The following is a 25,852-nucleotide window of genomic DNA, read 5'->3' as shown; positions in this document are numbered from 1 at the left end:
GTTTAGCTTGAAGCTAATGGTAACTAGTAGGTAGCAACAGTAAAATGGTCCTGAACATCGATTTATAAACTCTGAATCACATTATCTGGTATAATCCACATCTTCCTAATTCAACTATACGCTCAGTAATCCACGTTCACTTTCATGTGGTCAGTTGATGACGCTTTTGCTACCATAAATGAGCGTTAAACAAGAAGAGCATTATAGTTTATTTTTAGCTCTAATCAACATGTTTTGGGAAGATATGGATTATACTGGATGATGCATGCATTTTAGATGTTTTTCTTGGCAGTTTTCTCTGTTAGCTGTTGATCGCTATTTGCTTCAGGCTAAGTATATGTTGCTGGCTTCCAGGATTGAACACTAAAAGGGGTGAACGTCAGAATATTTGATTCTGGGGATGTGTCACAGTTTTTGTTTTAAGACGACTTCTGGATTTTGATTGCATCTTGCTGTTTTTGGAGATTTGCATTGATGGATGGCGTAGATATGTTTACCTTCTATTACATTTATAAAAATGAGCAGTTTTGTGTTTTTGATCACTCCAACCCATCTTGGATGACGTGAAATTAAATGTCTATTGTGTGTTCTTCCAAAATTTTACTTCATTCAGACACAGAGGGAGGGTGGACTGTGGCATTGTGCTTTGAAGCCTGACAAACTGCTGGTTGTCATCACGGCCCCACAGACTCATCCGGCTCCTGTGGCTGTGAACCATCAAAGCATTATTCAGCCTCGCACTTTTTGTCCCCACACCATTTCCCATGCAGCAGCCACTCTGCCTGCGATGTCCTGAATATCAATGCATTATACTTCTCTGCAGGGGTGCAGTTTAGTGTGTGCATGCAAGGGATTTAGCTATTTATGTGTGTAATACACATGGACGTATTCCCTCTTGTAATGCTAATGACAAATACGAGCCAGGGAACCTGAGCTGAATCATGTACGAAGCCCATCATCACATAACGACCATAATCATTTCTTAATTGGTGGCTGAGAACATTGTGCGATGATGAGATGCATAGAAGTGGGACTACTGGGCTTCATTTGCCTCATTCAGTGTCATAAAGTATACTTCACTGACAACCTTAATCGGGCACCTGAGGTCCATTCATCTCTGGGTAAGTTTATTAAACCACACAACACATTATTATACAGTGATCTCATCTAAAAGGCACATTTAGCAGGAAAAAAAACGCCTTAAACTTGACATGTGAAAGATTTAAATGTTGCAAAATTCAATCCATTTTTCCCCACATTGGAAAGAAATCAAATAGAGGCAACGGTAGGCTCAGTTGTTTCTCAAGGATGACGTCACGGCAGGTCCTCGGAAGGCGACTGCTTCAGCTTCCGTCTGGATAAGACATCCGGCATGTCGGAGGACGTCCTGCAACCACACAAAGCAGCACGTTAGCAACAAATTCCTTTTTTCTGTCTTTTATATTCGACACAAAACTCTTTCCTTCCAATCTTTACTGACTTTATTTGTGGCGCATCATTAGGTAATGTAATCTTCGCAGTTGCCTAAAAAATATGTCTCTCTAAGGTAGTAATAGTGATAAGACACACTTTTTAAAGCTATTTTGCAGCATTTTGTCTCCATCTTCTGGAAACAAGGCTCATTACAATACAAACAAGCATTCACACAGTGGGTAAACTGCATTGAGTCACAAAATCCCAACGAAATGACTTGTTTCATTATCACAATTTGATCCATTTGGTCTAAAAACTTTCCTACATTTTAAAGAGCCGCGTGATTAAATCATTCCATTGCATTCAAGTTAGCAGAGGGCCAACCTTGCCATCTCTGCCCATGGATTATTGTGCAGTATGACTCCTCCTGGCAGCACAGGAACGTCAGTGCAAACCCAAAATCCATCTACTGTGAAATGCAGAGAGATTTGCCTGGCTGTGATGAGCCAAACGGGAATTGTGAAAACTCATTTGGCAAAGGCTTGAATATAAGGGACGTTCATTTATATGAGAATATGACGCGCTCCAGCTCGAAGAAATCTTTTTTGTGAAACTGCACTGATACATGTACTGTACGCTTTATTTGTGGTGTCATTCTGATCACCACATGACACGCATGGTTGATAAAAGATGTAAAATGACAGCCCTGAAACTATCTAAATCTGAGTAACCATGGCAACACCATCCAAAGTGATTGGCAATGGAAGAAAGGGTTGATACTGTAACCTGTATATTCACTTCTGAAAGTCTCCTTTTCTCTTCTAAATAGGTTTGGCAGGCAATAAAAGAGCTCTTACATAAGCTGTCTGGTTGGCTATTCTGTTGATATGATGCAAAAATAAATCTATTACTTGCAGAACAATATTTTGATCATCCACCTGACTGACTAGAAACAATGTAGCACTTGGAAAAATAATGAAACGAAGATCACTTCCTGCACTATATGTTGTATTTTCATTAGTTTGTTACTTAATACACAAGGCAGTTAAATTTCTTAGTTTAGTTTCTTCTACGTCTTTTGTTTTTAGTTCAAATGTGTTATGAGGTGGTATCAAACTTAAAAGTAAGAGGTAAATGGATTGTATTCACAGTATATAGAGTTTTATTTTTATATTCATGGCAGTAAAAGCTGCAGGTGAAGCAGGCACTGCACCAGAGAGCCATTGGTTACTAGATGGCCATTCTGAGCCACGCTGTTCCCCCAAATTCCCCTTTGCAAATATGTTTACGATGTAGCTTTATAATTAAAATCAAAAACATCATACATATAGAAATCCATGATTTGTTGTGTTATTTAGCAGTCATTTTTAAATGCTATGGCCATTCACGATGAAGTTATAAAAGATTGTGAATCCCTGCACTGTACAACCAGCACAAGTTCATGGTGAGCGTGAAACAGAGCTGATCTTGTACCCCTCTTCTGGGTTGGTCTCGGACATCGGTCCTCCCTCCACAAAGGTTCCCATTCGACTCTTAGAACGTTCCAGGTTGAGTTGACTCTGAGTCCCTGCCAAGACCACAGGAGAGCAAACAAACGCACAGCAGCCTTCAGGAGAGTATGATGTGAAATGGCATATAGAGCAGTTACGTAGTTCCTGCCTTACTTCACATAGTTGTGATCATTTACAACACGCTGACTCGTGCTTTTAAAAATGTATTTTCTATTTGAATTCACGCCACACTTGATTCTTTTTTCTTGCTTGATTTCATAATATATACTGAAATTACATTTGATATGGCCAAAAGAGTGTTGTTCTTCTTTTTTTAACATTATAATGTCACATTGTAGGAGACCTTTGACCTTTTATACATCATCACTTGACTAATTTTCTCATAATTCTTAGCATGTGAATTTTAGAGCGAGGGCCAAGATTTGCACTGTCAGCTTGATCTTCGACTACAACAATACTTTCAGAGTCCAAGTAGATGTTTAAATTTGAGGGAATTCCCTCAGGAAGTTCCTCAGAAGGAGTGTTAACAATAGCAGACAACGCCAAGCCTCTGGGACACAGCTGTTGCCAGCACCTCCTGGACTCAGCATCTTGCTCTCATCAGTCATGACACTCACCTTCCCGCTTTAGTGTGTCTACTGGTTGTTCAGGGACGGTAATGGCCGGCGCGGGGTGCACTCGGAAGTTTCCTGGGGAAGTAAATCTTTCTATTGAGATTTTCAGAGAATTCTGTACAGCAGATATGATTTTGAATGGCTTCCGTGGACAAATTTGAATACTTGGATGGATATACGGACTTTTTGGGAAATACTTTTATCTAGCATCTAGAAACAGATATGAAGCTGGACACTCTTCTCTCCTGTGTGCGCATTCAGGAGCTGAAACCCACATAGACCAGATTACTGCTAGTTATCCATCCATCCATTTTCTAAACCGCTTATCCATTAAGAGCCGCGGGGGGCTGGAGCCTATCCCAGCTGGCATTGGGTGAGAGGCGGGGTTCACCCTGGACAGTTGCCAGTCCATCGCAGGGCCATCAGGAGCAATTAGGGGTTCAGTAGCTTGCTCAAGGACACTTGGACATGGTCACCGGGGGAAGTGAGGATCGAACCAGCAACCCTTCAGTTGCTAGATGGCCACCCAACCTCCAAACCACGCCGCCCCACTACTGCTAGTCAGCTTAGCATAATGAATGGTAATGGCCGGGATGTGTTAGCATACGTCAAAAGTCTATAATGATCAAGATCTTGGTTTGTTCAGATTAAGTGTTTTGATGGAGGAATGTTAACACGACCATTGAATGTGCTAAGCTAGCTAGCTGGTCTGTTATTGCTCTGGATGGATGGACGGAGTTTTTTTTCCCTTAAAATGTTGTTGTGTTCCCTTAACATGCCACAGGTGCTGTTAACATTTACAAGCTTGGAAAAAAAAGTAAATGTCAATGAAAAATATCCGCAAACTTACCAAAGGATGGAAGAATGTGGTTGATGTTAAGCCAGGCTTTTATGAAGGGGTAGATGGATATGAGCAGGCCTGGAAAACAGGAATAATTCAGTGTGTGTGTGCTTGTCACTGCTAGATAATTCAACAAGGAAATTTTGAACTGGTTACAACTGGGAATAATTTTAGTCATAATATTGGGTACGACATTAAAATTAATAAGTCATGTTTATCATTTCTTCTGCCAGATGATTGAAAACATGAATATTCACATTTGCATCGTCAACTTCCGCATACCAGTCTGGTAATTTCATTTCTTTAAATGTGATGGATGCCAGTGTGTCACACCAGGAGAGACAAGGTTAGTGTAAAAGATTCAGTGTGTATCCTGTTTGAACTGAAAGTAATATCAGAAGCGTGGGGCCTGTGTGCCTCTCAGTGGCACTCCCCTCCAATTCAACACAGTTATTGATTTCCCTTATAAGCTACAAGAGCTGGCATTACACCCTGGCAGGTCCTGGGGGCGGATGTGATGCATGCCTGTGCTTAAAATGTCATGAAACTGCTGAAGGAGTGCAAAGATTCTGCCGAGAACACTCTGTTCATACTCATTACTCAGCCTCGGTGTTGGAGGAGACATCACGGTGCATATACTGTAAGCCCCAAAACACAAATGAGATGCTCCTGCACAGGTGCTGCTACGTGACATTAAAGCTGTCGTGTACCGTTTTGGACTTAATACATTCTTGAGCACATTAAGATGTAGACAGAGAGACAAATGAATTATTGAAAGCTGGTCAGTGAGAATGTGTTTCACATTAAAAATACATGCTGATGTCTTGCTCTTTACTTTCCAGGAAAGCAGTGAAAAGAGTCCTTTATCTTCATCAAGATATCAGACAGTTCCAGTTGCTCGGTTGATGCAAATAGTCACATGGTGTGTTTCTCAAGTATAATGGCGTCACAGCGCTTTTGGGTTGTTGTTTTTTCAAAGACCACATGGGTAATTGTCTTTGTTTCAATTATACATTTGTTTCATGCGACTTAATTAAAACTGAAGCAATAATCCTCGTTTATGCCACATTCTGACTTTACCTCCGCAAAAAAAAAAAAAGTCATGTATTTGATGGCATTTCTCTGTTTGACTGTTATCAAGATTATGCAGGAATGTGGAACAAATCAGGAAGAACCCATTACATTTAGGGTCTGATTTATCGTGGGTGGCAACAGAAATCACGCGTGGTTTTCCTTGATGTCGTTCTGGCAGAAACACCTTAAGAACTTGGTTAATGTGAAGACCGTGATTTTCTTTTAACTCTGTTACTGTGACCCCGATGCACGTTTGATATTTCACCACTGAAGAAGAAACTCCTGTCATGGGAGAGACGTTTACGCTCTCTGATCGCTTTCAAGATTATAAACTATATAACATATGCATGGAAAAATATATTCTTGTCACCAAAGGGCATGAACAGGCAAAGAAACGCTTGATTCGTTTCTATATGTTTTGATAGCAGTGAGGTCACAAAACATATGAGATTTGGGAGGCATGACAAGTAAAATCAAACGCAGTGGCACTGATCGTATTTGGTGTGTATATTTAAATTCTGTAGAAGGCGTCCCTCAGATCACAAACAGGAGCGATGAGACATTTTCTGTAGTGACCTCAGGAAACACGCCATCAGCTTAAAATCAGCAATTTTCATAAAAATAAAGAAACCTGCACAAGTAGGTTTTTGAGCTTTTAAATACATCTTCAGGACTCCAGACACATTAATATTCATCCACTATCACACATTATATAACTTGAATCAATGCAAATAACAACATCAGTAACGACAATAATGTGAAGGGCATTCATTAAGTTTGGGATTCAAAATACCTTTCTAAGTTGTTCCTTAAAAGAATAGCTGACACACACTCACCGAGGCCTCCCGCTCCCAGGAAGATGCCTCCTACAGCATCAGCATCGCACTCCCTGGACACCCCAATGATGATGCAGCCCGCCACAATGCTGAGCAGGGCCGAGCCCACCCGCAGCCCATGATACTCCCCGACACTGACGGGGTTCATTCAGCAGGTGGAGGCCCTCCACCTTCCCTACACACACACATACACACACACGGACACACACGCACACACACACCCTGGCCCGTCCCGACAATGCACTTGTACTTGGGTCCTCGCTGCCCTGAGCAACTTCACTATCATGAGCTCAAGCCTTGTCCCTCCCTCTCTTTGACTCCCTCTAACATGGAAGCACTTTCTCCATCTCTATTCTCTACTGATCAAGATGTCTCATGCATCTTTAAAGATGGAGCTCTGGTTTCTGATGCCAAAGAAAATTAGAAAGCTTGCAGCTCTTATGACAGCGATACGTGTGCTTCAAATCTGATCTGATCTTCCTACCGGCTCTGGCATTCAGTGTCACATATCCAGTGGATGTCTGGTGTAGTTAAACAAATCTAAAATGACAAAACTGCTGTTGTGACAGTCGTGCAGCAAGAGCGAAAAAAGATGGAAGAAGAGTAGAACAGGACAGGAAAGCCAGCGGTTAAGATGCAGAGTTAGAGTATGTGCTACTTGTGTGATTTGTCTGTGAGCTTGAAGGGAATGTGTAATGAAAGGTTCAGAGAGTCCTCTACGGTGGGGGCCCGAGGCCATCCACAAAGACCTGCAGTTGCCATAGGAATAGCATATCCATGGCAACAGACGGAAAGAGAGGGTAAGGGATTAACTCCTGTGAACAGGGTAACAAATTATGAAGTTACTGAGAAGAGAAAAATAAAACAGTAATACATTTCCTGTTCAATAAGTATACTCCCTACACCCACATCTCAGCCTTTACATTCATCCTGACTGGTTCATCAACAACTCAAATCTATCTTGAGGGGTCCTTCTGTTTAAGAGCTTCTAAATCATGCATTCATTTTTGATTGCTAAATTCTCACATATCCGAACTTTCTTTTCAGTTATTTCATCTTTTGTCATACTTCCAGACATCATTAGCACCCGTCTTGACTGCTCTTCCTCTGAGTTATTGTTGCATCAGTCATTGTGTTTTTCATACATAAAAGAATGAGACTGTAAAAAGCCTAGCAATTTAGATATCTCAGCTGAGGCCAATAGGTAAACTGATAAAAAAAAATATTACTCCGATGCCTATTCAGAGATTAGAGTCAGATTTCTGAGAAAGAATTGTCTTGTCTGAATATAGAGGACGTGCCGGTGAAAAAATGCGTGTTGAAGGGTTTTTTTCTGACTTTAAATTCAAGATTTATAGTTTAAACTTTAATCTGAGTTTGGTGTCAGCGTTCTTACTTTGGTCTGGCCTTGAAATCTTTTAGATGTAGGTCTGATGAGTGAAAGTATGATAATTTTGAAAACGTTAAATTACGCCTTCTCACAAATTTGAGAATTATACCTTAAAAATTACGTGAAGCTTGCAAGATCACAAACGGGTAAAGAAAACTGATGCGTTGGCCGGGAATCGAACCCGGGTCAACTGCTTGGAAGGCAGCTATGCTAACCACTATACCACCAACGCGTTGAGGAGAAAGAAGAAACAACCAAATAAAAATCCAAGTCGAAACCGAATGGGTACAATGGAGTTGATGTTATTGTTGCGCGTTATTGAGTCTTCGTGGGTTTGTTTTACAGCAACCAAGTGATCCCATGACGTTATCTCGCGAAACCACGCGCATCACAAGGTAAGTGTCTCTCAAAGTCAAACAACAACTGTCCAGTAAAATGCGTGAAAGTTATCGTTTGGTCATACGTACGCATACAAGTACCCAGAAAAGCGTTAAACATAAAGCGTCTAGAGTTCCAAACACTATTAAGGACATTTTCAACCGCACATGGTGGGGTCTGATATATAGACCGTCTACAACAATATGTGTATTTAATAAAGAATTTATATATTGAAACCTGTGAAAAAGTTATTGGCCCGTACGGGGATCGAACCCGCGACCTTGGCGTTATTAGCACCACGCTCTAACCAACTGAGCTAACCGGCCATGTCGACGTAAGGAGAGCAATATGTATTATTATCTAAATATTCACATCGCTTTCTATGTCTATGTACATCAGAACTGAGGGTGTATTATTATATCTGTAGCGTTGAAATTGTTCCCATCTTCCGAAAGTAGAAACCTGTCGATCCTGGCAAAGACGTCACACAAAACATAGTCCCACTGAAAGTGATCCGGAGGCTCGAATATGCATAGATTTATTATAATATTCTTCCTACTGTACACAGAAGACCTCGTGGCGCAACGGTAGCGCGTCTGACTCCAGATCAGAAGGTTGCGTGTTCAAATCACGTCGGGGTCATAGTTTTTTTTGTCCTTTCAATAAAGTTCTAATTTTTTTTATTTTGGTAGTTTTTCACACGTCGTATTTCACTTCCTCCTAACAGATCCAAAACTCAAATTCCCTTTGTTTGAAACAAAAATAGGGCTCGTCCGGGATTTGAACCCGGGACCTCTCGCACCCTAAGCGAGAATCATACCCCTAGACCAACGAGCCACTTATCAGACCTCCACGGGAAAACAGACTCAATATTCTCAACTTCCTTCCAAGTGTTAAATTCTATTGTTTTATCATGCTGCAAGGTACCGCTGGTCCAATTACAACCAACACGGTTCCATGACAAAGTGTGCTTTTTTCCCCTGATTAAATAAACAGTTGTTTTTTGTTGTTATCGTTGTTGTAAATAGGAATATAAAGTGATATCTCAGCTGTCTGTGTAGGTTCTCATTCATCCAGGTCATCGTAGATCGAAGCGAAGTAAAATCTGGTCAAAATCTGGTCAAATCTGATATCTCAGCTGTTTTGCAGAGGCCTGGGTTTAACACAACGGAAGAGTCTCTTTAGCCTTTTTTATTTCATTAATCAGGGAAATTTAAAAAAAAACATACAAAGAACTAGAATATATGATGATATTAAAGGTGAATCAGTCCTTACACATTCTCAAACACCCCACCCGGCTTAAGCAGAGGTTTATAAGACCTGTAAAACCCATTTAAGTATAAAGTGTGAAATCAATATGAACATGTCATTTGAGATCTAAATGAAAACTCTGGTACATACCAGTGTCATTCAGGATTCTGGGTCCCACACATTAGAAGTTTCACCCGAAGGCCCCTCTCCCCCCAGGTCAAACATCCTCCCCTCAAACGCTGAGATATCTGACGTACACTGACGTCACAATTCAAAGTGGCCGCATTGCACATCAATAGTGTGAATACTTTGAAAATATACTATTTTCTATAAGTCGTGCTCTCGGTATCTTATATTAGTCGGTGTTTTAACGGATCAGAGGTAAGAGGGGGGGATAAATAAATAAATAAACTTGAAGTGAGAACCTGAGACCAAAGTCAAGACATTTGTCCAATAACCATGGGCCCTCAAATCCCAATCACCCGGAGTTCCTCTGTCCTCTCCCCAGCAGCAGAAACCGTGTCACCGCGTGGCTTGACAACACAAGTATCTCACAACTCCCACCAACCATGACACCGCATTTCCTTACGCGCATAAGTGTGATTTTACTGTTTAAAAAAAGCAGACAGCAAATCTCAGTGATACACCTTAGAATGGTTACTCAAGAGCACATTCATCATCGGAGACCTCTTGATGCTATTAGTGCATTTTCGCTACGACAACCTTTTACAATTTGTTCTAACAACGTCGCGCCATAACTACACTAATAAATCTAAACAAACCCCGTAGTCGTCAACGCATGAATTCGTACTTGTTTGTTAATGAATACGTAGCAGTCAGCGTTTTCCCCACAGCATACGGGGTTTATCTAGTGTCATGTGACCTACAGACAGCCATCTTGTGGAAAACGAAGAGAGAGAGAGAGAGAGCCCAGGGAGAGAGCCACACAACTCGCATACAAACCTTGTGCTGTCAGATCAAGCAGAGGTAAGACAGCCAAAGTTTAATGCACTAGCAAAGAGAAACCGTACATTTAAGTAAAGTGCCATGTCACAGACATATTCTGATGAGTCGGGGTGGGCTTTGGGCTGTTGTTAAACCACCATGTTTACTTGGCCTTGCAGCACCGGGCTCCAGTGGCTCGGTGTGCATGTCCAGGCCGTGTGAGGTGCGGGACGATCAGACGAGGAAATGTTGTTGCGGATACAGGCAAGCCCGGGAGGCCCCGTTTAGCGAGTTAGCCAAGACTATTAGCATGCTAGCTACAAGTGTTAGGGATTAACTTGTGCCATGGCAGTTTGTTACAGAGAATATATGACATCACTTGTGGGGGAATAGAATTGTGTTAAAGCATGTGTACATGCAAGGGTGTGTCAGGAGTACAGTACAGTGGAATAAGCGAAATCACCCCTCACGTAGGTGGTCAATTGCTGTTAGCTGACGTGCTAGCGATGCTAGCGATCGTCTGACGAGCTAGCGTTGGTAAACTGGTGTGGCACCAGATTGCATCAAAGAGTCCCTTTAACTCTACTACTTTTATCGACAAACCTTAAATAATAATATCGAACTTTATAGATGTGGTAAATGTGTTTTCCAATATCAGTTAATGCGCTGTGTATAATTTACAATATGTATCGCTACTTATTTATGATAGGTTAGCATGCTGCGTTAGCGAAGATAATGATGGTAACAGATGATTCCCCTTAACCTTCCCAACTAACCAGCACGGCTCGTAGTTAGCATTGGGATTACATTTATTTTTTAAGATTATTTTGTCTTTTTCTTAACCATATATTAGTCAGCCAACTTCATTCTCATTCGTAGCTAAGATCCATGACCACTTTATAACTACTTTACGTTAACATTAGTTAAGGTAAGTTAACTCTGCTCCCATGGTAGTTTAGCTTCCACGTTGGACTCGATGGTTTCATAAATGCAACGATCCGGACGTCTAAACAATAATTCAGCGGCCTGTCATTGTGTCTGATTAAACATGTAACCATGACTTGACTAAACCTCTGAAAGTGGAGTTGTAGAGAGCTGATTCGTCAGAGCTTGATGCGGAAAGCCTGTCTGATAAATCGTAGGAGCATGCAAACTGTCGTTACAGTGTCACTAAGCCTTTAAATGGCCTCTGCTAACTTGTAATATTGTGCCCAGATTATACCATTGTGGTCCATTTAGTTTAGCATTTATTGCTTTAGGGACCAACTTACACGTGGCTTATCCGGGCTTCCATATGGTCTGTGTCATTGTTGAGCGTCTGTCGGCTGTTGCGGCCCATGTTTAGGGACACGACGCGAAATCTGAGAGAGCAAAACTTGCACAAAAGAACCATGCTGGCATAACAGGATTACATATGAGTTGTTCAGATGTTGTCAATTACAGGTGTCTGACATTCACTCACAAGCTGCAAGAGTACCTAAAATAGATTTAGCAGATGGTAATTGTACACTGGTTGTGTGCTGGTGGGATTGGCTATATGAGCTGTAGGGCTTGAATAAATTGAAGCAGGTGACTAAATGCTCAGGATGTTTCAATTGTATGCTGAGAGGAATCATGCTACCTTTCTTGAAATGGGAACGGTATTTCAACTGTAACGGCAAAATGGAAGAAAAATATTTTGAAGGATGTTGATTTCAAGTGCGTTAGGCAAGAATAAGTAGTTTCATTTTAGTTATTCTGATTGCATGATGCAGTAAATGATGATTTGCTCAACAAGTGAGTTCTCAACAGCGAACCTCCCAACAGACAGACCTCAAATGAAATTACGAAGGAATTACAATAATCTTATAAAGTTTTGCTTGTCGCAATCGAGCATCACAAGGATGACTTATTTTCCATTTTGGATTTTGAAAGAAGATACCCTCTGTAGCAAACAAACCTTTTTGTTGTGCGATATTCACTATGAATGCCATCATTTTTAAAGCATAAATGCAATCACCACAGTTAAGCTTTCTTCTATTTTATGGTTTTTTTTGCTGTGATGTTTAATGTGTATGACAACATCTCTAGTCTCATTTAGCGGCTCATTACAATCCATCATTTATAAGACACATAAATGCTTTGAAGTTGACAGTGCAGTATTTACTGGGACATTTTGTTCTGTAAAAATGAATTCAGAAATATTTCAATCTTGTGTGAACCAAATTCTTATTTCAAGCGTTGAATGGAATTAAAAAAATAACACCAAAAACACCCTTTGACCCTGAGATGAGGGAACCAGACATTTAAAAATGCCAACTTATTTCCGCAATTTATGAGCAGAAGTTGATGAGGTACAATTAAGACCACTTGTATCCACAATAGTCTACATGGAGGATGTTTATTTTCTGTGCAAGTTGGATTAAAAAAAACAAAAAAACCAATACAGTGATGATGTACTTATTTATTGCATCACCAGAGGAAATGTTATACCTTAACAATATATGATATAAAGCCATACTAATACCCCCCCCCCCCCCCCCCCCTTTTCTAAATTCCTAGAACTTCAAGGAAGAATGGCCGAAACCCAGACACTTAACTTTGGACCAGAATGGTAAATAAATTTCTGTAGCGTTTTGTTGTAAGACTGGTTTCTCATTGGGGGCCTAGTTTTCCTTCTTTCTTTTTTTTTCTTTCCTTTTCTTTCCTTTTCTTTTCTTACTTGTTTTTTTTTTTTGTTCAAAACACATGTTCTGGCGTGCCCCCTTAGCTTTAAAGTCATTTCCTGTGCTTGGACTAACCTTTGTGTGTCCATGCAGGCTCCGTGCTCTGTCTGGAGGTGGTGGTGGCGGAAGCAGCAGCAGCACTGTTGCCTCGCCACCTCTGTCACCCGCATTGCCAAAGTATAAACTTGCAGACTATCGCTACGGACGAGAAGAAATGTTAGCACTTTATGTAAAGGATAACAAGGTGAGTTTAAGACGTTTGTCATCGCCGTCGATTAAGAGTGGACATCATTCAATTTCTCTCCTCCCTCTGCTAGATCCCCATAGACCTACACGATAAGGAGTTCTTGCCCATATTGCAAGAGGACCCCTTGCCACCCCTGGCACTAGTGTCTTTTACAGAGGAGGAACAGGTAAGATTACCTTTGTTTGAATGTGTTATAACATTCTCACATTATTGAGCTTGTGCGCACTGTTATTCCTCCGTATGTTTTCTTTTTTTTAACAGCTTTTAAACTAAAGTAACCATTGAAATATCAAAACAGTTCGGCTCTTAAAGAACATTTCTGTTATCACTTTTGCTATTTTAGAGCTCTACCTTTGTTGTCAGATTTTTACAGTGGGGGGTGACTAGAGAAATACTACACTGTTTGAAAATGTTTGAGCTCACGTTGGAGAAGGTGACATCGACTCCGCTCAAGAGGACAGCCCTGAAAATTCATTGCAGATCCAGAGCTGATGGAAGAATCAAGTGATCCTAATTGGGGGGGAATAACCATTTAATGAATTGACATGAAGATAAGGTTTTTAGTCTAGACCGCGAGGGCTTGGTGCAAAAAAAGTTAAAGGAGACTTCTTGGTTTACAATGAGTTTTATTGATCATTTTCAAAGTCTCGAGCTTCATCAAATCATATCAGAATACAGTCGCTGTATTGTTTAGATTGCTTAAATATGTAGTTTTAAATCAAATGGGTCATGAACACAGTAACCGCACGAACTGTGAAGTTGATGGCAAAACATCAGCTCCTTCATTGTTGGACACCTAAGTGGGAGAATTGAGCCCAACAAGGGCTGAGATGTGTGTGTGTGAGGAGGAAGGAGAAGACTCCTAGAACACCATTACAGCACTAAAAACATGGCGTCAAATGGAAGTTGCTGTCAGAGCTTATAAATACTCCCCTATTGACATCACCTGCACGCTTGACCTCTCTAAACTCTTGACAACACAGTGGTGGGTGAATATTGGTGGGGACATGTCCCTGCTCAGTCCTACGCCCTTGTTATGAATGTAAGGGAATGTGTCGTCCGTCAGCCCGAGTTGTTCTCGCTCTCACAGGACTTAACGTTGTTGATTGAACAGCCTCCGGGTGAGCACAGCACTCACCCACAGCCTTGTATACTACCATGTTAATCCATTCTGCCTACTCTGTTTCTTAATGTACTCTTTCTGCTCTCTACATCTTTTAAGTTTATTTCAGCAGCTCACAGCTCCACATCCAGATTGCATGTCCTGCAAGAAATGTTTATTCGGGCCTGAGCCTGAAGGTACTTCAGGCGAAGACCCTATTATGTTTGCTCGTTGTAGATGTAACTTCAGGTCTCGTCTGGAATCGAAATGGGCAGATCAGAAGTGCAATCTGAGTTACGAACAAGCCCAAACTGACTGTCATTGCCCTGCAGATGTTTGCTTGTCAAAGCAGGAAAAGCCCTGTTGGAATCAACATTGACAAGGGCTGGTTTCAGTTTGGATGAGCGAAACGATCTCTGTTGTTGGGTTTGCTCACTCACTTTTATTTCTTACTCTCACCGTCGGCGACATTGTGAACGCTGATGAAAATGTACAGCCATGACTCCTACTAATTAGACTACCTCATACATAAATACACGAGGTGCATAGAAGAGTGTTGAAAGCTGACTGTTTGACCCTCCCCTCTCTCATTTGTGTTTGCAGAGAAATTTTTCCATGTCTGTAAACAGTGCAGCTGTACTTAGGCTGACGGGGCGAGGAGGCGGTCCAATAGTAGGAGCACCGAGAGGCCGAAGTACCTCAAGGGGTAGAGGTAAGACGCTAACTGGCATCGTAGTCTGTTTGTAACTTCCTGGCAGTGTGAAAGATTTCATTTTGACGTGCAGTTTCAGAAGAGTCACAACAACTGTAGTTTGTTAAGATGCCTTTGAACCCCCCCCCCCCTGCCCCCGCCTCCAAATTGGACACAGCTTGAGACAAGGGGTGTAATATTAGCACAGTGTTGCACTTACTCAGCATACTCGTCTCCAGCTGCTTGAACTGGCGTCGATGTGCTTGAAACATAGTGTTTGAAACTGGAATAGTTTCACACACACACACACAGACGCCCACCCACGTGCATTCACAAATCAATGGAAGTTGGTTTACTGTATTTTGCTGTGATGTCACACCAAAGCACATGTCATCAATGATGGTAAAGTTACTCTTGTGTGTTTTTAGCGTGACTGTAGACCCATAATTGTTCCTGTACTTGTTAAAACATAAATATTCTGCTTAGAATTCCAGGCTTTAGGCCCAAACTTCAACTGTAGTTCACGTTGACCTGCCTTCTTTGCACTCTTTTCATGTTTCAGTTTGGTTGAAACCAATTTGGTATGTGTGCCTGTTTCCAACAATCTGGTATTTAATAAAGCCTGAAAAGTGGAAGGAAGAGCCAGGAAGTAGTCTCAAGTTTCAAGAGATTCAATGGTGTTGGCAAAGGACGATATTTCTTGTCAGCTGCTGAACAACTTGGTGTTAAACTCTGATGGTTTTCAGGCCGGGGAAGAGGAGACGGAGGGTTTTACCAAAGAAGTTTTGATGATGTGGAGGGTTTTGGCCGCGGAGGGAGGGAGATGCATCGGTCCCAGAGCTGGGAGGAAAGGTATTTATGCTTGGACAAAGTCAGGAGGTCTCATGTTTTAGAGAAATAGTTCCTGTATATTTAATCCATACTTAATCTCTCACGATGTGGCTCCTCAACACAACTTTGCCTTGAACATGTCAAACAGGATGATCACTTGCCAATAATACTTTTGAGCGTATGAACCAAGTCATTTGAATTATTTTGCACACCATTTTAGTTGGTTCCTTTCTTAGAGTCACACCCGGGCCTTCTTAAGCTCTGCTTCTTAAAACAACCTGTATTATTCGAGTCCGACATTTCTTAGTTTTTCATTTTTTGGTAGATAATTGAAAAGGTGTGCCATGGTCTCATTTAATGTTTATTTTTTTTCCCTCAGGGGAGATAGAAGGTTTGAAAAGCCAGGTCGAAAAGACCCAGGTTAGTGTGGAAATTTGTTGCTGAAATAATCCGTTCATGACCCCTCAAATACTGCAAAGACACGCTCTTATCTACTCGTTGTTCTCCCCTGTCCCCTCAGCAGACGCTGCTCCAGGACATTTTCAGATTAATCACAGTAAGACCATTCCACAATCATGCTTTTTTTTTTTTGTCTGATTTTCAGATTATTTATTTATTACATTTAAATTGTTTTGACTTTAGAAAATGAGTCAATTTCATGTGCATTGCTTGTCGAACCCCAGCGGTCTCTCCTGTAACCACCCTCCACCCGGTACTGTTTGCAGTTCGAAGCAACTACGAGGATGGAGGAACAGGTCTACCTAGGAAACATGACTTCACGCGTTCAGAGAGTGAGAACTGGCGTACTTCTCGCGACGATCAGAATGGTGAGGATGATGATGGGGGTTGGCGCCTGGCGGGTTCTCGACGGGACAGTGACCGATGGTTACCCCCAAGCCCAGGTGGGCACTGCACTGACCCATGTTTATCTTCGCTCAGTGTATTAACGGTGTGCTGCCACGACTGTGTTATTCTATTTTCCCTCTCTCGTTAGATGGGCCTCGGGCTGCAGGGTGGCGGGAACACCCAGACCAGCGTCGCCGCGTCCCATTTGATGCGAGGGAAGACGAGCGTGGCTACCGGAGGCCACGGTCGGGAAGTGGCAGTCTAGAAGATGAACGGGACAGCCTGCCGGAATGGTGCCTTGAGGACGCAGATGAGGAAGCGGGCACCTTCGACTCTTCAGGGGCCTTTCTGTCTCTCAAGGCAAGTGGATACGATGAGCGATTTGACAAGGAGACAACTGGATAAATAAACGTCTTTTCTTCCGTTGTGGGGAACAGGGGAAAGCCTAACTGTATTTTTGTTGTATTATCAGAAAGCATCAAAGGAGCCGATCCTGGAGGAGGCGGAGCTTGACTTCAAACCCTTGGATGAGTGCGAAGAGGGTCTGGAGGAGGAAGACAGGCACCCCAAGGAGACCAAAGAAACAGAAATGGAGGCCAGGAGAGAAGGTGACCGCAAAGGTAAGGCACAGAGTTCTAATTCTACTTGATGTACTTTTTAATTACATGAAGTGACAAAAGTGCAGATAGATAACAATCCCAAATCACATTTCATATCATTCACTCAGTACAATCCTGCTGCTGATCTCAGTTCTGAAGATCTGTTTTTCCTTGCCCTCTTTTTGCTCAGAATGTAAGCTGACACACACAGAAAAACCTCCCGGCTCCTCCAGCTGAATGACATTCCCAGTGATCATCTCTCTCAGAATTCACAGAGTGCCATTTTTCTTTTTCTATTTCTTTTCATTTTTCTCAGGCTTGGCCAGAGTATCAGAGGAGGCATCACCTGGCGCTCCACCTCCTGCTCCTTCAATCTCAGAACCACAGGCTCCTCCCCCGTCTATGTCGCCAAGCCAGCCCAGCAGAACGGAAGAGTCTGAGAGGCCCACTGAGCGGCAGCCGCCCCTGGAGCTACCACCAGAACCCTGCAAAATCCCCCTGCATGTCCCCCTGTCTAACAGCATGTTGGAGTCCCTACCCATGACACACATTTCTACTACAATTACAGGTGACCTTTGAGCTGAAAATTTTTATTATAAATAAGATTCTTTTTCACCACATGGATCCAGCTACCAGGAAAAATCTTCCAATATCTACCTCCTCTGTTCCACCCAGAAGTGTCCCCTCCGTCATCCAGCATCCAGCAACCTCAGCAGAAGCCCATGGAGGTTCCTGTGGTGATGAACAACCCTCTGCCCTTTCCTTCAAGTATCGTGGCACCCATAGGCCGGCCCACGCCTATCCAACATGACACAGACGAAGATGAAGGTTTGAAGCACTTTGAGCAGGTGGGTTTGCACATTCTTACAGCATTTTGTAACATTCACGATTATAACATGCCACTCACTCATAGTCCTCTCTCTTGGCTTGGCTTCACCAGGAGGCCGAAAAGATGGTGGCATACCTACAGGATGGTGTGGTGGATGATGACAGACTTCCAGCAAAGACCTCCGAAAAACACAAGCCGGCAGGTCTGCCACTTACCCACGAAGCTGCACTCAAGTGGTTCTACAAAGACCCTCAAGGAGAGATACAGGGTGAGACTTTTGAGAGGAAGCAAAATATTGAATGAGCTCAAACTCTGAATTTGTTTCAGAAATTTTTGTTCATTCCGCTGCCTCCCCCTCTGAACCTCCTCTGCTCTATTTGTGACTCAGGTCCATTCAGCAACCAGGAGATGACCGAATGGTTCCAGGCTGGCTACTTCACAATGTCTCTTTTAGTCAAGAGAGGGTGTGATGAAGTATTTCAACCCTTAGGGGAAATCATGAAGATATGGGGGAGGGTTCCGTTTACTCCGGGCCCTGCACCTCCACCTCTACAGGTATGTGTTTCCAAAATGTTTGTCCTGTTTTAATTCCCTCATCACGTAGTGGTCAACCATATCTGTGGCCTCTAGGTGGTGCAATACTCCACTACATTTTCCAGCATTGACTTTGAGCAATCCGTCAACCTGCTTCTTCATTTCACCTTGATAATTCTCAGTGGAATCATACAAAAATTCCACAGAAATATGGAACTTGTCGCAGTTAAAAGGCCCAAATACTGAGGAAGCCTGACCTGGATATTTAATATGCATTTGCACCAAGAGTGTATGAATGTTCAGCAGCCAATAAATTAACACTTTTGTGAATTACAGTTTTTGCTTTATAATGAGCCATCAGTCTTTGTAGCAAAATCAGAACACTTAGATAAGGGCTGAACAGTGTTGTTGAGGCTGCCATCAAAATGTTGGCCTTTTGCCAAACATCGTGTTTCTAGCCTCCGTTGCCTTTTTTTTTTTTTTATATATTGCTTATTCTTTGTCCTTGGGATTGCAGGCTGATGGTGACCAAGAGCGGTTGAAGAGGCAGCAGGAGCTCACCGCTCTCAACCTTTACCAGTTACAGCAGCTCCAATATCAATACCTCCTCAGGTACTACTCCCCAACATGGAGGGGACACAAATTGACCCTGTGATATTTGTTCAAATGTAAGTTTCCTCATCCTCCTTTCTGTCCTCATTCAATGGCGTGCAGGCAGCAGTATGCTCAGGCCCTGGCCCAGCAGAAGGCTGCAGCCCTCAGCTCAGCTCCTCTTCAGCAGCAGCAGCAGCACCAACAGCAGATCAACCTGCTTTTACAGCAATACCAGGCTCTCAAGATCAGGTGGGCAGCACTGGATTTAGGCAACACAGCTTGTTTCCACGTCTCTTAAATTACCTGTACAGTGGAGGATTGATGTGCTTTACATTTTTTTGACGTATGTTTTTGCAGAACATCAGAGAGCCTTCTACCTCCTGTTACACGTTCCCTGTCTGTACCAGATTCTGGTTCTGTGTGGGAAATGCAGAACCCATCCTCTCAGGCTTCTTGCACACCAAACCTCCAGCAAACGACTTCAAATAGTGAGTTTTACATCTTTTTCTGTTGACAGCAGCAATGATGCTACAGCAGCTTTAATGCATCATATCTATCTATCTAAACAGCATGGGATAGCAGCAGTGTATGGGATTTACCTATAGACTCCATGGCACAGGCTCCTACCATCGAGCAGATGCAACAGTTTGAAAAGTCAAAGTCTGCAAAGGTAAGCAGGAGTTCTACTGACCTTTTTGGTTTTCCTGGACTTCTCTGTGTCTATTAGCTGTACGAGTTACCCTGTCGATTAGCGGCAGCTGATTGAAGAACGCTGTTCATCAAGTTCGCGCAAACAATTAAACAAGTTGAATTTACTCCAAAAAAATCTTGCCACATTTAAAGTAGTCTGTAGTTGAATTCTTTCATCTCATCATCTCATCCATCAGTTGGAACTGGAGAGGCGAGAAGCAGAAATAAGAGCCAAAAGGGAGGAAGAGGAGAGGAAGCGACTTGAGGAGGCCCTGCGAGCTCATCAGGAGGAAGAACGTAAACGCATGGAGGAGGAAGAGTTGGCACGCCAAAAACAGGTTTGAGCATGAACATTGGAATTTACTCTGAGCGTCTGAGCTGTAGATGATGGGACTGACCCATGGGTGCAAAACTGCAGGAGGAGGCACTGAGACGACAGAGAGAGCAAGAGGAAGCGCAGCGCCGGCAAAAAGAGGAAGAGGAGAGACTGGCACAGGAGGAAGCTCTCCGAAGACTGGAGGAGAGACGGAGAGAAGAGGAGGAGAGGAAGAAACGGGAAGAGTTCCTTCGCAAACAGGTAATTAATGTTGGTAACATTTGTTACATTGTTGTGCCTCTGCATGAGAGCTGTCTCACTCAACTGCCTCACGCAATATCGCCTGCCTGATCAGGAAGAGGAGCGCAGAAAACAGGAGGAACTCGAAGCATTAAGGAGGCGTGAGGAGGAGAAACGAGCAGAGGAAGAGGCGGCGGCAGCTGCTGCTGCTGCAGCTGCTCTGGCCCAACAACAACAGGAGGAGCAGAAGAAGAGGGAGCAGGAGGCCCAGAGACAGCAGGAGCTGCAGCGACAGAGGCAGCAGCAGCAAGAGGCTCTCAGACGACTGCAGCAGCAGCAGCAGCAGCAGCAGCAGCTGGCACAAATGAAGGTGAGGACACAGAGGATACAGGGTGAAGATGGCCAGGGTACATCTGTTCAGAGCTGACCAAAAATACTGCTCTTCCTTCTTCTGCAGCTTCCATCTTCGTCAAAGTGGGGCCAGCAGTCAGCCAACTCCATCAACCCGACTCAAAACACGCTGTCCCTGACCGAGATCCAGAAACTGGAGGAAGAACGAGAAAGACAAGCACGGGAAGAGGTGAGCGTTGTAGGCAGCAGTCATCCGTGGTCAGCCTGCTTGTGTTTGTTTACTACATCACAAGCTTAGCATTGGCTTTAATTCAAATTGAAGGTAATATGAGGCAGGGCTTCTTGTCAATCTCATCTTCATGCACGCTTATTAATTTGGTCCTTGTCTCCTCCACAGCAGCGACGTCAGCAGCAGGAGCTGTTGAAGCTACAGCAGCAACAGGCCTTGCAGCAGGCTCAGCAGCCCCAGGCCAAGATGTCTGGCTGGGGTCATGTGGCCAAGCAGCCAGTTTTTACAAAGTCCTTGCTGGAGATTCAAAGGGAAGAAGCTCAGCAGATGAAGCAGAGGAAGGATCAGCCCCAGCCACAGCAGCACCCCATCGTTACCCAGCAGACCCGCACGCAGAACAGAACTGTACGTGACCCGTCTGATCCTGGAGTGACTGTTACTTGCAATGTAGGAAACAAGTCATATAATGTCTCACTGTCTTCCCAGACAACTCTGACCAACTCTGTGTGGGGGTCGGTTAACCCCAGCCCCTGCTCTAACTGGGGTTCGGAATCAAGCAGCATCTGGGGTGACACCCACAACTCTAACATGGGCTTCTGGGACGAGGCTGTGAAGGAGGCCGTGCAGCAACCGCCTCCGACCAGGAAAGGCAATGCTCAGAAAAACAACAAAGGCAACGCCAACCTCAGGTACTTATCAGGATACCAAAGTCCAAAATATCTGGTAATGTTTAACCACATTATGGATATGACTAATAGATGGGTCCTACTCACTGTTTTTGTGTGTGTCCTCATCCAAAGTAACTCTGTGAGTGGGCGAGCAAACAAGAAGGTGGAGGAGGAGGAGAAGCTGCTAAAGTTGTTCCAAGGAGTCAATAAGAGCCAGCAGGATACCTTCATGCAGTGGTGTGAGCAAACCCTGCACACCCTCAACACAGCCAACAATCTGGATGGTAGGTCGTTGAAAAACATGTCGTGAAGTTCCCCCACCCACAAATATTGACCCTATCAGCAAGACATTCTCACAAATATTCTGTTTCTCTTGCCAGTTCCAACATTCGCATCCTTCCTGAAAGAAGTGGACTCTCCATACGAGGTGCACGATTATGTCAGGGCCTACCTGGGGGACACTCCCGAGGCCAAGGACTTTGCCAAGCAGTTCCTGGAACGTCGTGCCAAACAGAACGCTAACCAACAGAAACAAGCACCGCAAAACCAACAGCAAGCCCTCAGACAGCAGCAGGTGAGAGAGGCACATCACCACTTTGACTCCCTCGCTACCTCCACCGCCAGCTTCACGGTGGAACTGTGAGACCTTTTTTTTTTAGTTTTTTTTTTTTAGTAATATTCTTTTGTTTATTCTGACATCACAAAAAAGACTAGAGTTCATTCCAACCAGAGACCACCTGACAGGATGCGGTTGGGCTTACTCCAAAACTGAACTGTCGAGGGAACACATTGTGCATGAAATCATTCTCACAGTTTTGTCTCTCTTTTCAAGGATTCGGTGTGGGGGGGGACAGGATCTTCATCGCTCTACCAGTCCAACCATACCAGTGGCCAGCAGCAGCGCTTTGAGACCGTCACCTCAGGGAAGAAGAAAAAGAAGCAGAAGATGGTCCGAGCAGACCCCAGCCTTCTAGGTGAGAGCCCGCCTCCTCTGTTGAATCTAAACACTCGTCCCGTCTCCTCCATTAAATGCTTTTTTTTTTGTCTTTCCCTTTTTGGACTTTTTCAGGTTTCTCTGTGAACGCATCATCTGAGAGACTGAATATGGGAGAGATCGAGACTTTGGAGGACTTTTAAAGGGACTGCAGCCAAGAAACACCCCCACCCCACCCCACTCCCACTGACTGTATCCGATTTGAACAGCAGCTGTTTTACCCAGATGCCTACCCAGCCCCCGACTGCTTCCACCTCTTTCACCTTTTTTTTTTTTTAACTTCCCCATTTATCAGACATTACCTTGTTATCTCTCATAAATTACATAATTGAAAACAAACCGTCACGTCTGAGGCAGGGTGTGTTTATCAGTCGTTAATGGACCTGTAATTCGACGAAGTTCCTTAAGAGAGATAGAAAAGCCAAAAAAATGTGGTCATGTGACCAGCCGAGTGCGTAATCATCGAAATAATCTACAGAGGCGTCGGCCATGTTCTCTTGCAGTAATTCAGTGATGACCACGTTCAGATTTGGCCTCTGTAATATGGGAATTTGGTTTTTTGGATCGATTTATGGGCAGGGTGGTTGGGGAATTGTGGGAAAAGTTATAGAGATTATATCCATTTTTTTTTTGTTTTTATTTATTGACAGTTATTCCCTACACTCTAATCCCTCTCCCTTTCCCTCCCCGTTTTCTGCTGGGTGTTCATGGATAATGACGGCAAAGTAGAGCCCAAGGATTCGTGCCCACTTATGTCCTGTTTTAAGGACATGATCAAAAGTTCCAAGTAGTTATCTATTTCTTGTAAAATACTAGGCTGTTTAAAGAATAAACTTTCAATTCTGCATCTGTATTATAATATATGAAAAATGATCTGCTGGAGTCATACTTTTTTATTGCGTTATGAAATAAAACAGTCTGATGTGTGGGCTGTTCACACTTGTGTCTGAACCATTCAGATGGCATTCATTTCACTATCACACAGCAATAAATGACATCAAGAGCTGAACACGTAAAAATGAGAAGCTGCTATTTTCTGTTGAACTCGGGAGCTCTTGAAACTAAAAATTAGCAAATTAGCTCACTTTACCTTTGAGGTATATTTTACCTTTCAAATACTCACAAGTAGGTGTGTTGTAGCATTTTTTTCATACTTTAATTGGGGTTCCGGAGTACAGAGAAAGCTCGCCACGTATATTTAGCTTGAAGCTAATAGCAACTGATGGCTAACAGCAACAAAATTACACAAAAACATCCTTTTCAAAACTTAAGCACATTTTCTGGCATAATCAGCATCTTCTATAACAAGTCAAAACAAAAAAACAAAAAAAAACCACCTTTGATTAAAAGCAGTGCAGTGGTTGGCAACTTCACTTCAAATTGCATCAGTTCTGGTTTCAGACCAGACGGCTGGCTGGCTGCTGCGCTATGATTGCAGGTTCTCTGTTCTCTGCGCTTGCTCCGGCTTCCTCCCACGGACCACCCAAACACACACACACACACACAAAACATGCAAATAAGTTTAACATGAGTGAGATTGGTTGTCTGCCAACGTCAAAGGGAGAAGCCGTATAGATCATGAACAGATGATGAGTTTTAGTGAAATAGATGTTTTTGTGCAGTTTCGCTGCAGTGAGAAGTTTGTCACTGTTAGCTTCAAGCTAAGCTAGCTCTTTCTGGAGTCTCAAAAGAGGTGACTCATGAAAAAAAAACACCTATTTGTGACTTCTTGAAAGAGAAATACACCTCTTTGGGTTCAAGTTTGGCTTTAGCCTACACAAGTGGAGTTCGAAATGGAAAGGAAACCATTAAGAATGAGCGCAGCTGAATAGTTAACAGGAAGTCGAGCTCATCCTCTCATCCATGGAGGAAATGAAACCAACCATTTCCTTTTCAGGCCACGGCATGTTTCTTAGCTGACATGCAGAATGTCCCAACCAAAAAAAAGGTTAAAAAAACTGACCACAGTCAGACAATGGAGTCATGAAGTCATCTCCTGTGACAGCCTCCCTCTGGGTTCTCCACAAGACCACGTTACTGTTTCTGCTCCCTCAGTAGCAGTACGGCTGCTTTTGGGGGGAATTATATTTAATTTGAATAAAATTTAAAAACTACATCATACTTTGGTTTTATTTTCAGAATTGAATGCTATACTTCCCCTAAGCAAAAAAAAAAAAAAAATGTATATATGCTATGTATTTGACTTTAGCTGTTGGCTTCTCTGGTGGCAGATGACTTAATCAAAGAATTTCGATAAACTAGAAGTGAAAGCTAATTGTTTCTTCCACTGCAACACCGGCAGCATTCCTAGACTCAACGCTTACGAGACAAATGAGAAAATACGCAGCAGCATTTTAACACCACTACTTTAGACTACACGCTTGTCTTCTTACCCATCTCGGCTGTGGCTCTAAAAGACATTTTCTCAGTTTACATTAACATATTCAGTCTAAAATGATGGCCAAAAAAAAAAAAAAAAGTTTCCCCTCTTGGCTCCTATAAATCCAAAGTCCCCCACCTTTTCTGCAGACTGTTACTGGCTCTCCACCAATCAGAGAGGGGTGCTCATTTTCAGATCTCCGATTAAAACGCTTCATTCAGAGGAGTCTATGCTACTTTTGTTCACTAGCTTTGCACTCCTCAGACTCTTAGACTTCTCCCACACTCTCTCACACTTATATTTGGCTTCTTATACCAGGGATTATAAACCAGGATGTGTCCACACCTGCTGCTTACTCGTCTGTAATCTGACGATTGCAAATCCCCCCAGACAATGTGTCTGTAATACACATTGAGTCAAGTAAGGTAAACCTGAACCCTGCATCCAAACTCAAGCCCCCTCTTTTGCATGTATGGGTGGGGCTGTCCCAGTTTTTGGACTGAGAGTGGTTGAGCCATCTCTGACTCCAAACAGACATTTTTCGGAGGCAAATCTCCCAGAACGCACTGTCAATCACTGAAAAGACAATATCTCTCACTGTTCCAGAGAAAGAAAGTTTCATGTTGTAATGTATTGTTGACCATTTCTCCACAAACAAATACAGATTATCGCAGTAAATGACAAGTTTAAGTGGCGTATCAGGGTCTTGATACGCCGTCCCGCTCAAACCACCACCACCTTGTTGCTCTGGTT

The 25,852-nt window shown here is 43.0% G+C and overlaps 2 protein-coding genes and 4 non-coding genes across 14 annotated transcripts; 2 read left to right on the top strand and 4 right to left on the bottom strand.

Annotated features, from left to right (window-relative positions):
• Positions 1-1,109: 1,109 nt before the first annotated feature.
• On the bottom strand, positions 1,110-6,764 carry kncn (kinocilin). 2 transcript variants are annotated; one of them, XM_086204979.1, is made up of 5 exons: positions 6,290-6,763; positions 4,389-4,457; positions 3,542-3,613; positions 2,887-2,980; positions 1,110-1,387 (listed from the first exon to the last, which is right to left on the bottom strand). In XM_086204979.1, exons 1-5 carry the CDS (start codon positions 6,435-6,437, stop codon positions 1,315-1,317), a joined length of 456 nt encoding a protein of 151 aa, XP_086061105.1. In that variant the 5' UTR covers positions 6,438-6,763; the 3' UTR covers positions 1,110-1,314. The 2 variants fall into 2 exon arrangements, with proteins under 2 accessions (XP_086061105.1, XP_086061106.1); XM_086204980.1 differs by lacking the exon at positions 3,542-3,613 and having other exon boundaries at positions 6,290-6,764.
• Positions 6,765-7,839: 1,075 nt separating this feature from the next.
• On the bottom strand, positions 7,840-7,911 carry trnag-ucc (transfer RNA glycine (anticodon UCC)). Its single transcript has one exon. It is a non-coding gene; the product is annotated as a tRNA-Gly (tRNA).
• A 398-nt stretch (positions 7,912-8,309) lies between these two features.
• On the bottom strand, positions 8,310-8,383 carry trnai-aau (transfer RNA isoleucine (anticodon AAU)). Its single transcript has one exon. It is a non-coding gene; the product is annotated as a tRNA-Ile (tRNA).
• A 244-nt stretch (positions 8,384-8,627) lies between these two features.
• Positions 8,628-8,699, top strand: trnaw-cca (transfer RNA tryptophan (anticodon CCA)). Its single transcript has one exon. It is a non-coding gene; the product is annotated as a tRNA-Trp (tRNA).
• Positions 8,700-8,822: 123 nt separating this feature from the next.
• On the bottom strand, positions 8,823-8,894 carry trnap-agg (transfer RNA proline (anticodon AGG)). The gene has a single exon. It is a non-coding gene; the product is annotated as a tRNA-Pro (tRNA).
• Positions 8,895-10,196: 1,302 nt separating this feature from the next.
• gigyf2 (GRB10 interacting GYF protein 2) lies at positions 10,197-24,292 on the top strand. Of its 8 annotated transcripts, none has more exons than XM_086203684.1 (29): positions 10,197-10,295; positions 12,795-12,846; positions 13,052-13,202; positions 13,276-13,371; positions 14,911-15,019; positions 15,745-15,850; positions 16,209-16,249; positions 16,353-16,385; positions 16,555-16,656; positions 16,824-17,035; positions 17,148-17,295; positions 17,591-17,842; positions 17,950-18,122; positions 18,215-18,371; positions 18,492-18,658; positions 19,155-19,249; positions 19,352-19,480; positions 19,589-19,719; positions 19,801-19,901; positions 20,119-20,259; positions 20,340-20,498; positions 20,593-20,847; positions 20,935-21,057; positions 21,226-21,462; positions 21,544-21,746; positions 21,858-22,009; positions 22,106-22,299; positions 22,558-22,699; positions 22,795-24,290. In XM_086203684.1, the coding sequence occupies exons 2-29, from the start codon at positions 12,809-12,811 to the stop codon at positions 22,860-22,862; spliced, it is 3,915 nt and encodes a 1,304-aa protein (XP_086059810.1). In that variant the 5' UTR covers positions 10,197-10,295; positions 12,795-12,808; the 3' UTR covers positions 22,863-24,290. The 8 variants fall into 8 exon arrangements, with proteins under 8 accessions (XP_086059810.1, XP_086059808.1, XP_086059807.1 ...); XM_086203682.1 differs by having other exon boundaries at positions 16,350-16,385; positions 16,555-16,731; positions 17,953-18,122; XM_086203681.1 differs by having other exon boundaries at positions 16,350-16,385; positions 16,555-16,731; positions 22,795-24,289.
• Positions 24,293-25,852: the final 1,560 nt, after the last annotated feature.

Source organism: Aulostomus chinensis, chromosome 5 (genome assembly GCF_037954235.1).
Source record: "Aulostomus chinensis isolate RoL2024-O1b breed Wild chromosome 5, RoL_Achi_v1.0, whole genome shotgun sequence".
Taxonomy (NCBI): Eukaryota; Metazoa; Chordata; class Actinopteri; order Syngnathiformes; family Aulostomidae; genus Aulostomus; species Aulostomus chinensis.
Note: the sequence above shows the minus strand (reverse complement) of the source record. Positions and strands in the feature narration are given on the sequence as shown.

Coding starts and splice junctions, on each gene's coding strand:
- gigyf2 (XM_086203677.1), top strand. CDS start 12,809: ATGGCCGAAACCCAGACACTTAACTTTGGACCAGAATG. Junction 18,372..18,491: donor CCCTCAAGGAGAGATACAGG/GTGAGACTTTTG, acceptor TTTGTGACTCAG/GTCCATTCAGCAACCAGGAG. Junction 22,700..22,794: donor AGCAGACCCCAGCCTTCTAG/GTGAGAGCCCGC, acceptor GGACTTTTTCAG/GTTTCTCTGTGAACGCATCA.
- kncn (XM_086204979.1), bottom strand. CDS start 6,437: ATGAACCCCGTCAGTGTCGGGGAGTATCATGGGCTGCGGGTGGGCTCG. Junction 2,981..3,541: donor AGACACACTAAAGCGGGAAG/GTGAGTGTCATG, acceptor TGGTCTTGGCAG/GGACTCAGAGTCAACTCAAC. Junction 1,388..2,886: donor GAGACCAACCCAGAAGAGGG/GTACAAGATCAG, acceptor GTGTGGTTGCAG/GACGTCCTCCGACATGCCGG.